Below are 11,101 nucleotides of genomic sequence, written 5' to 3' on the forward strand. Positions count from 1 at the left end.
GCCTTTTATAAAAGGAGGTCTCTGTGCTGTAGTGGAAATTTGGGGTTACATCAGAATGAAATAAATTGGTCACGGTCAGAACACAAGGTTGGTGTGTGTTGACTCTCACAAGTTCCCATCCAGCTGAGTTTTTTGGTCTTTTGTTTTCCTTTCCATGCAACTTTATGCACAGTTAATCTGCAAATCCCTGTACACTGAAGATTTCCATCTCCTTTGGTTTCTAGGATAACATTCTTACCCCTCTCGTGTTTTAGAGACCCGCACAGTGAAAGAGCTTTTTCCATTAAATTGTTATTGAGCGCACCAAAAAGAGCAAACCAAAAGTTTACATGGTTCAGATCATTTCGTTCCCATACAGGAAACAAGTATTAGGTAAGTACAACCATTACACTTAAAGAAAAAAAAGTGCAAATCAGCAAAGTTCAGAAATTCAGTTCACAGTTCATTAGGAAGGTGACATCTACCAGTGACTGGGTATCCATGTCCATTAGAAACCCTAAAATGCAGCAAAACAGCCACAGGTGATGCCTAAGGGAAGATTTATCAGGACAGAGCATCTGCTGTCTTAAGGCACAATTAAGAACATTTTCCAAGCAGTTAAGAACAGGCATTCCCTACTGGATCTTTGTGAAAAAGTGTCTGAGAAGTGGATACTGAAAGCTAGGCCGCGTCTCACAGAAGCTCTTGGTGACAGGAGAAGAAGGCAGGTGATGTTCCCTTCTCAGAAGCAGCAGCTTTTCACAGTTGGCTTCCCAAAGCAGCTTCAGAGCAGCCAAAGTGATTTCACATCTCTGTCTGTCCTGGGCTGTTCGTTTCTTCCACCTGAAGCTGCAGCCAGCTCCAGTCTAGAGCCTAAAAAATAAATTAAATTCAACACTAGCTTACACTTAAACTTTCTCTAGAATAAAAGTGAAGCAAGTTAAAAACAAGTTGGTCAATATAATTTCATTATGAGCCACGTGACTGCTATCAAGGAAACTTAACCTACCTGCACTCTAGTATTTTACAATCTTTTTAATATTCTGCATCACTAAATGAAGCATCCCTGCCCACCACTGTACTGCCACCCACTGATCTTAAATTTGGGTGCAGTTTTGCAGTGTTTTTGTACAACAGCCAAGTGCTTTGTCCCATCCTTTACTGTTCAGCACAAATTCCCAATCTGGGCAAGCAGAATATGTCAGACAACAGATTGTGAGGAACAGGAGCTTCCTATCTGTGCTGCTCCTGCTCTCCCCTTGTCCAGGAATAAACTGCAGATTTCATTTAGCTCTAGCAGTGGTGGCAAAATTGCAGAAGCAGAACTTTGAAACCATGCACTTCCCTAATCCATTTAGAGAAGAATGAATACATTACCAAGAAACTCTGCTCTTGATCCTTCATTGTGTCATGCATCACATTTTCTAGTTGGCTACAAAGTTTCCGGGATTCCAGCAGCAGCTCCTCACTGAAAGGGACAATTATTATTACATTATTAATTTCTGTGATAGCTTAAAGAGATGCTGCCTCTATCAGCAAGAAATATTTCTGGCAGATACAGAACACTGAAGTCAAGTCTCTAATTCATATTCCAACTTGAAAGGTTGGTGGCAGCCCCTGAGTTACTACACAGGGGAAAGGAAACGAATTCCAGGATGGGATTGGGTTCTTGTTATGAAGAACCATTGTTTAGTTAGAGAAAAAGCTGAGAAGCCTGGAAACTTCAGGATGGAGCAACATGCAAATAAACAAACCAAGGTCTCATTCCAAGTGGTGACCCAGTTCATCTGAGGAAGCCAAAACCTCCCAAGTTTGGCCACAGGATTCACCTCAATGGTGCAGCTCAGCTGCTGTGACCTTACACAACAATGCTTCAACAGTTCTTGCTATCAGCACACTTCCAGGTGAGCCCAACCATCTCAGATTAAAGGCAGAAAACCAAAAACCACCATTATTAGTGAAGCAGGGGGATCTGAAGCTATCCATGATTCCCCATTTTTTGTAAGGAAGATCTGCGAGCCCCAGGATGTCTAATTACTAAAGTAAACCAAGACTGCTGCCAACACAAGCTGAACACAAAGTGTAAAATATGAGAAACCCTGTGTGCCATAAAGCAGGAATCCCAGCTCTGTGGTGCTGTTAGAACTCCAGACTGAAGAACTCCAGGCTTTGCCTCACCTTTTCCTCACAGAGTCTGACAAATTGTATGTTCCACAGTGAATAACTCCAGGCTTTGCCTCACCTTTTCCTCACAGAGTCTGACAAATTGTATGTTCCAGAGGGGACCTGCAGCAGCAGCTGACCCGAGCTGCCAAGCCGTGAGGTGTTCATGCTCTCTGGACTGCCAGTGACAGGACCACGGACTTTACTCTGCAGAAAACACAGAATATTCAACTGCAATTATTTCCACTTGTTTTCAGCAGCCAGGAATATGAGACAAGCTGGAATTGGCTTTAATACAAATTCAAAATAAAAAAAACACAGGACATAATCAATTTACTATTATTTCAGTAACCTATGGTACAAATCCCATTCTTGGGTTGAAGTGGAGTTTTTCTTTTACTTACACAAGCAATTTTCAGCAAGTTCCACAGCTCTTTCTGTCGTTTCTCCTGAAGCCTCACAACTGTTTCTTCATCTTCACTCATCAGAGCCATCACTTTCTCCACTCTGGGGAACAACTCCAATGCCTTCTGTTTGCAAACTACAGTTTTACTATCAAAAAAGTAAAAACTAATCAGATCACATGTGGGCCACTGCATTAGAACATTCCTGAAGTTATTTATTTCCTGCAATACTGCAAGATCTCATTAGCTGTATGCATTGAGGTTTAAATGTTCTCTTTGTGGAAGAGAAAATGCCTTCTCTCAACTGTGAATAAAATGTACAAAGCTCACCTGAGCTGAGCATAAATGACTCGAACTTTCTTTTCAAAGGTCTGGATTGCCTGCAGGAGCAGTCGGACAATTTCCTGGCTGTCACCACTTGTCCTCTGATCTGCAATGAGAGTCAGGATCACACAGAAATGTAGGTTTAGAGGACAGTGAGAAGATTCTTAGTGCCTTGTTTCCACTACTGCTTCAATCCTGAAGCATCCAAAGTTCAGGATATGCAGGTTTGAGTGGGATGATTGCACTGAATTTTGGCCACCTTCTTCAGAATTTAAAAAATTTGAAAAGGAGAGTTGGGAATGTATCAAAGGAGCAGCCATGTGTTTTATCCTTCCTACACAGAAGCAGATGCTTCTGGCCACAGCCTGCTCTGAGAAGAGCTCCAGAGGAATTTTGAGAACAGCTTATAAAACCACACAAAGCAATCTGACCTTGAGCTAAAGTGGCTTTTACCTCTTGGCTTCTCTCTCAGTCTTCGGTACAGCTCTCTGGCTTGTTCTTCTCTAGAAGGAAAAAAGCAGGGAAAACAAAGAATTTCCAAAGAACCAAAATTAAAAACAAATAGTTTGAGAACTCAAACCTTTCTATAGCTGTCTGCCACTTCAGACCAGTGACAGATGAGTCAAAAGCCAATCTTTAGTGTAAAGTCCTCCCCATAATTTGGGTGGAAATAACAGCCCTGTCATTGTCCTGTAGTCTGTAAGCTTAGTTAGAAACTGAAGCTAACTGAGGATTGCACCTGAATTTCAAGGCAGTTCAACTCACAAATCCTCCAGTGTTCCTCCTTGTTTACGACCCAGTGGGCTCCTCTGCAGGTCCACAATGTCTGTCTGCAGGGCCATCATCCTCTTCACTAACTCGTCCACATCATCCTCCTGAAAGCAGGGCAGAACATCAGCAACAGCACAGGCTCATACTTAGACACACTACCACTCATATTTTTTCTTTCTCATTCATATTTCTAAACACTTATTTCTTGCTGTTAAGACACAAACAGCAGCCTTGGCCAAAGACAAATGAGAATATGAGTAATTTCAATTCAAGGAAATTAGGTTGGTGTTCTTGGATAAAACAACTTCCAAGATATTTTTGGGTTTTCCCAATATCTCCCTTTTTCTCCTAAGCCTTAAAACAGAATAAGCTTCATGTAGTACTAGTAATGGATAAAAATTATGCCACCCAAACCAAGGCAATGTGAAATCTGGAATCAGCCCAAACACAGGGAGTTTCTATTTAAGGCAGGGACCTTAATGAGGAAAAAGGGGGAGGAGGGGAGAGATAATAAAATCAAGCCTCTTTTTCTTTATGATAGGCAGTTAGATTTAGAAACATACCCGCCCACAAAGTTCCACAGCTTGCTCCATCTCCTTCCAGGCAAACAGCAGCTTCTCAGAAGCTACAGGAATCAAAGAACAGTGAGTGGTTTTCCCAGGTTCACTGAGAAAGGGGGAGGTGTTTTTGGGAGGATAAGAGGCATGAAAAGACCCGTTTGCCAGATGCTATACTCACTAATTCCAAATTCAATCTGCTCTTTGTACTTTTCCAGATCGATCTGGATGCTTGTTTTAAAGAAGTCCAGCTTTGCTTTCAGCTGCTGAGAAAGGGAGGCCATGGAGTTCTTCATCTTTGAGAGGGTGCTGTTGTAACGCAGCAGATTCATCCTGCATGGACAACAAGGTCCTGTTAGCCTCCAAAAATAAAAATCCACCAGGCACATCCAAAGCAGACACTTGAGATAGCAGTGAGGACAAATGCCACAGGGCTAATTCTCAGCTTTTCATTAATTGCTTACAGCTCCAATCATGGGCTCCCCCATTCCAACAGGGTCCCATTTCTGTCCTCCCTCTCACCAGAGCACAGAGATAAGCACAGCAAAGCCAGAGATAAGTATTTTATCATACATGGCTGCTCGCTGGCCCTGCTGCAGGCGGTTGCAGTCCTCCTTCAGCATCCGGATCGTGTGCCAGATCTGACCCCACACCTTCCGCAGCTGGAAAAAGTGCAGATTCTTCTTGGGATCCTGGACTGGAAACAGAGGAGGTGGGGAAAAGGGAAATGCACGTATCAACATGAAGCTGGAAAGTTGTGTTACCACAAAACAGACCAAAATATTGCTCCTTTGAGTGGCCTGCAAAGCCTAGAGCTGGGTAACCCCTGCGCAGCTCCCCCAGTACATCAAAATCAAACACTTCCTTTTTTCAGTTTTTCTGATGAATGCAATGAATGACAGTCCATTTTACTGCTTCTTGATGCAAAAGCTCCCTCTACATTTTTTTACATGACACCACTCTCAACACAGATCCCCCCGGGCATTCATGGCAGAGAAGTCCTTACGGATGCAGTCGACACTTTCGGGATGAGGACGCAGGGCCACCTGAGCCTCGTAGGAAACTTTCTTGGTATCAAAGAGGAAGAGGAGGTCTGTGTCTGCAGCTGCAGTGTCATTCGCCTGCAGAAGACAAAAGACCCAAATAGGTTTTCTCAGAAAAAGCAAGCTGTGGTAACACCATAGACAGAACAGTCCTCAGCTAAATGCAGAACACCAAAGCAACAGGGTGCCCGTGCTACAATGGCTGTGAGGTTCCCATGGCAAAAGCATGCCAAGTCCTGTGATCCCAAAGTGAAATCAATGTCTTCTGATTCACTACAAAGCAAAAAAGGGAGTATCCAGACTCACCTTGCCATCAGCTGTATGTTTAGTGACCAACTTCTGAGAAAACAAGGCAAGTCCTGCTTCCTGCAGCAGCTCCTGGTCTTGTTCTGGAATTCCTGTGTCTGACTGAATCCTGGCCTTCACACTCTGCAGAGTCTCCTCCTCTGTCACAGGGTAGGTGTGCACAGTTCCCGTGACCATGTTCAAAACATGAAGCAACTGCAAGAAGAGTAGCAGGGCATGAGAAAGGCTGAAGATGCATTGCCCACGATAGAGCAGAGATGGAAGCACTGAGACAGTGACCACCAAAAAACTGTTCAGAGCACTTGGCAGACTCAAGAAGTCACTCTGCAGTTAATTCCTAACATTATGGCAAAGTTCTTGTCCTCCACCAAGTGAGAGGCCACGTGGCAACTAAACACCTTCAGCTGTAGAGTCCTCTATCAGAATATGGAACCAAAAATGCACAGAAGCTTTCACTACTCCTAACAAGCTGAGGGAGTGTTTGTCCTCAAAGAAGCAAGAGGAAAGCACCTGTCACTAACAGTTCTGCAAATTTCTGCCTCCCTCTTCCTCCTTAGTCTACGATTCAAGCCTCTCCTCTCACAGACTACATCCAACTACTCTCTGGAAAACCTTTCATGGTAATCTGGACCTACTGCTTACCTTCAAGTTCAAAATGTCATCCAAAGCTTTGAAGCACCCGTTGGGTCCATAGGTAGGGTCTGTCCCTCTCTGGCGTGGGTGCCACATTAACATGAGCTGCAGCCACTTCTCCAGCCTCTCAGACAAAACACTGAGCAATAAAAACCACGAGGAGATCAGAAGAGATAAAAGTGCATTTGAAGTAATTAAATGGTCTGTTCTGTGTGGGAGGACTAACAAAACTCCCCCTCACCTCTCCCTATCACAAATGCAGTGTTTAGAAGGCAGAAAACAAGACTGAAAAGCAACAATAGCACTCAATTTATTCACAGATTAACACAGCAAGGCACATAATATAATCTTGATCCTTTTGCAGAAGGATCAGTTTAATCTCAGCCCAGCAACTTCTAGAACTCACCTGTTCAGATTATTTGGGCAGGGCAGACTGCTGGAAAACTTGACTTCTCCAGACAAGTCCTCTGAAACAACAATATCCAGCTCACTCTTCTGGCGCACTTTTGTATGCCTAATGTAAGTAAGCACAGTGGTGAAATAACTGCCTGCCTTTCCCATCCTGTAAATTATTAGGCTCTTAAAACTACTCTTGATAGATATAATACAGATATATATATAGATATATATAGATATATATAGATATATATTTTATATTATATTAAATTATATTATATTACATTATATTACATTATATTATATTACATTACATTATATATAATATATATAATATATATTATATATTATATTATATTATATATAATTATATATATATAACATTATAATATATATTATATAATGTATTATATATATTATATATTATATTATATATTATATTATATATATTATGTTATATTAAATTATACTATATTACATTACATTATATGTATTATATATACGATATTATATATGATATATATTATATTACATATAAAATTATATATATAATATTATAATATGTATTATATATTATATTATATTATATTATATTATATTATATTATATTATATTATATTATATTATATTATATTATATTATATTATATTCCCTTGACAGATATAATACAGATGCCACTTTGGTTTCTGTTATCTGCCCTGCAGGAGTCAGCCCTTATCCCATCCAGGAATGCTGAACTTGCTCAGGTGGGTTAAACTCTTGTGAAGGAATCAGTTTCCATAAGGGCAAGGAACACAGGGGTGTTATCCACAGAACCAAGGGACCACAATTCCATTTCCTGTAAATATGAAAGTCACATCATGCCCGTTTTCACCCAGCCAGGGTTACTCACCACTGCACTGGCTGCCAGTTGGGCAGGAATGGTCGGAAGCCTGTGATGCACTCGAAGGCAAGCGTGCCAAAGCTCCAGTAATCCACTGTCACTGTGTACTTCTGCTGCTCCAGCAGCTCTGGAGCCTGACACAGGTTATACACACATGAGACAAAGCTCTGAGCTTCCTCTATCCCTTAACATCCCATTAACATTTGTACAAATGATTGAAGACATTACTGAATGTCTTTACATTAATCTTTACACTGCCTCTCACACGCTTAGAGTGTGCAGCATTCCTGGCACCCCTCCTTATTTCTAACAGAAGCAACAGAAAACCCAGTGTCAGCAAAAAAAGCAGTCACCTTTGCTAGTTTCAGCACCCCAAACACACCCCATACCACACAAGCACCTAATCCCAGCCCAAAGCCTGGTAACAGTTAATTCTACCCCACTAGAAACTCTTGTAGCTGAATTCCTTCCTTACCAGGTACTGCAGAGTCCCAACAAAGGATGTGCACAGGCTGCCCTGATCCAGCTCCTTGGCATAGCCGAGGTCAATGATTTTGTGTATTAACTGCAACACACAACAGAGAATAACAATGCTAGACCAAAGTCCTGTTAAAAGCACATCATACAGCAGAAAGAAAAGGTTCAGCTCTTCAAAGCTACACCAGAAAGGTGCCAGTGAAGAGACAGAAGTAGGAACAGGAGGCTACTGTGGATTCCTAAAACCACAATGAATTTGAAGGTGTCTTAGCACACTTAGCAGTTATGTGTCTAGCTCCTTCCAATCTTTGATCAGTACAGTCTGGCTCTTTCCTTAGCAGCTGAAAGTGAAAATTTCAGGTGTTAACAGATGTCTAACACAATGTCTCATCCCAGCTGCACACAGAATCCTATTCCTCTGACACAGGGACCTGAGACAGGTGTTATCCTGGGGCAGAGGGCCCAAGTAACTGCATGAAGCACGTGCATGTTCCTTGTCTGTGCAGGCAGACACAACTGCTTCCTGCTTACCCTTTGTTCCCCTTGCTGCAGCACAATGTTCTCTGGTTTCAGGTCTCTGTGGATGATCCTGTTCTCATGAAGGTATCTGAGAGCAGAAGCTGAGACACAGAAAAAGCCAATTTTAAGAGCATAAACAACAGTACCTAGCAGGAGCTGAGTAAGGATTCAGTTCTATCTACAATAAGCATGGCTTTCACATCAAACACTAAGTGTAAGGTGCAAAGTTAGCATCACAGAACTCTGGACACAACTGAGTTCTCTCTCTGGGTGTTCCCTCACATCCTTCCTTTAAACTGCAGTAACACTGGCTAGCTTCCATCAGGCAAGGACCTCCCCCAACTCCCAACACTTCTGATGTTCAAGATCATAAAAGATCAGTCTAAAATGGAGTCACTAAGGTCACTGCTGGATATTTGTAGGGTGGATTCAGGACTAAAAGGGGACAACTGAAGGTACTGCCACCACTTACCAATGTCAGATAACAAGATAAGAATAGCCTCTTCCCGTAAGCCACAGCAATTCTCCAGCTGGTTCAGGTACTGCAAGTAAGCAACACAGAATGCAGTCTTTCCCTCCTCTATGCTTGCATCAGGGATGCAAGAAATGTCAGCAATTAAATTCTCCAGAAGCACAAAATTCTATGGATTGTGACCTGTGGTAGCAGCAATCACAGCTTTGTAATTAAACCAGCCTTGGTTTGATTGCATGGGAGGATAAAGGAGCAAGTGAAAGAAGTCACTGCCATCCCATTCTCATCCTTCTGTCTGCTCCATCCCTCTTTGTCATTTCCCCTGTGGCTGCTAGTACCAACTCCAATCTCAGGCCTAAGGTCTGTGTTTTAGATATGGGCAGATTGTAGCAAAGGCCAGAAAAGCCTCAGGATTAGAACTATCATGTGTTATTTCTTCCTATGACAAACAGGAGTTAATAATTTTCAGGAAGGGCACAGCCTACAGCTGCACCTACCCTACAATGGTTTTGGCCATACTTACATATTGTTGCACATCCCTTAGCACCTGCCCTCATTCCTTATGTGCAAACTCCTCACAGTGTCACTTGCATCCAAAAAAATAAAAAGAGTTTCACAAGGCACTTAAGTCTTCAAAAGCAGAACATAATACCAAAGACCAAGCCACCAACACCTGTTGATGCCATGACTAGAATTAGGAAGCATCAGGAGGTGAAAGCAAATGTTTTAAGGGATAACTCCAGTGGAAAACCCAGGATAAGATTAGAAGTTGATCCATTCCTTGGTTACCACCCCAGGGACCTCACCTTGCGGAGGTCTCCACCCTGGCAGTACTCCATGGCCAACAGTGGCAAATCATTTGGTGCCAGCTTCTGCATCCCCTCAGGGACATCGCGGGCAGCCACCACGTTGGGATGGTTCAGTCTGCAGAACAAAAACTAAAAATTAGGCAAGCACACATGATCTTCTGCAACTGCTATGCAGGTTCACATGCTCCTGGTCATCACCTAAGGTCCTACATGGTCACAAATCCTTTTAGAAACTAAATTAGTGAATTCTAAAGGTTTGCATCTTCTATGGATCTAGACTCATTCCAACTCTTGGCATTTCACGCGCAAGCTACTGTGTTTCTTCAACATACATGCATTAGCAACAAGCCTTGCAAAGGAATGCAAGGCAGTCTGTTGCCCCGTCCAGACCCAAACTGCAATCAGACCACTACACCCGAAAATGAAATAAAATGAAAAAACACCCCAAGGGACTGCCCCAGCACAGACATTAATTCAGGCTAGGCAGCAGCGTTGTTGTAGCGCTGAAGGCAGGACAGAGGAGCCGAGGACGGCAGTGTGACACCCAAGAGCCTCCCGCAAGCAGCAAAATGTGAATTTCCTCACGCGTCAGTTTCCCCGCACTTGCGGAGCGGGCACCTCCCGGAAGGGAATCCCCGGCGGCCCAAAGCCTCTCCCAGCCTCTCCCTCAGCTCCAGGGCCGCCCCCGCCGCGGCACCGAGCGGGGACCCCTCCGCCCGGCCCGGCCCCCGAGCCCCGCCGCCCGCCTCACCTCTTCATGATCTGTATCTCCAGCGCCCAGCGGTCGCGGTTGCGCGGGCTCAGCTCCTGCCGGCACTGCTTGATGGCCACCTGCTCGCCGGTTTCCTGCGGACACAGCAAGAGTTGGGCTGCGCCCGGCTCCGGAGCCGGGGCGCCGCGGGCCGGGCCGCCGCTTACCTTGTTGTGCCAGCGGATGACATTGCCGAAGCCGCCGGTGCCGAGGCGCTCCCGCATCTCCCAGGGCCCGCAGGTCAGCGCCTGCAGCGCGGGCGGGCGGCTCATGGCGGGCCCGGCTCCGCTGTGCGCTCCGCGGGCCCGGCGCTTCCGGCTCCGGAGCGAGCGCCGCCCTCGAAGGGAACGCTCGGAGCCGCCCCGATCGCCGCCTCAAAGGGGACGCGCGGGGCCGGCGCTTGATCCGCTGGGAGCCGCCCCGGGGAATCACGATCGCCGCCCTCAAAGGGGACGAGCGGGGCCGGCGTTCGGCCCGCTCGGGGCCGCCCCGATCGCCGCCTTCAAAGGGGACGCCGGCGCTTGGGGCTGCCCTGGGGGAATCGCGATCGCCGCCCTCAAAGGGGACGCCCCGGGGCGGCCGGGGGAGTCGCGATCGCCGCCCTCAAAGGGGAC

General features: G+C 44.9%; 1 protein-coding gene across 1 annotated transcript; it reads right to left on the bottom strand.

Moving 5' to 3' along the window:
- Positions 1–38: 38 nt before the first annotated feature.
- Positions 39–10,776, bottom strand: IKBKB (inhibitor of nuclear factor kappa B kinase subunit beta). The gene is made up of 21 exons (XM_054294387.1): positions 10,655–10,776; positions 10,488–10,582; positions 9,734–9,851; positions 8,928–8,997; positions 8,468–8,556; positions 7,935–8,024; positions 7,469–7,593; positions 6,587–6,694; positions 6,190–6,319; positions 5,548–5,742; positions 5,205–5,319; positions 4,772–4,895; positions 4,380–4,531; positions 4,205–4,266; positions 3,636–3,745; positions 3,324–3,373; positions 2,877–2,976; positions 2,547–2,694; positions 2,222–2,349; positions 1,357–1,447; positions 39–852 (listed from the first exon to the last, which is right to left on the bottom strand). Exons 1-21 carry the CDS (start codon positions 10,757–10,759, stop codon positions 784–786), a joined length of 2,274 nt encoding a protein of 757 aa, XP_054150362.1. The 5' UTR covers positions 10,760–10,776; the 3' UTR covers positions 39–783.
- Between the last annotated feature and the right edge of the window lie 325 nt (positions 10,777–11,101).

Source organism: Melozone crissalis, unplaced genomic scaffold (assembly GCF_028551555.1).
Source record: "Melozone crissalis strain CALT ecotype California unplaced genomic scaffold, PUWL_Pcris_2 ptg000247l_1, whole genome shotgun sequence".
NCBI lineage: Eukaryota > Metazoa > Chordata > Aves > Passeriformes > Passerellidae > Melozone > Melozone crissalis.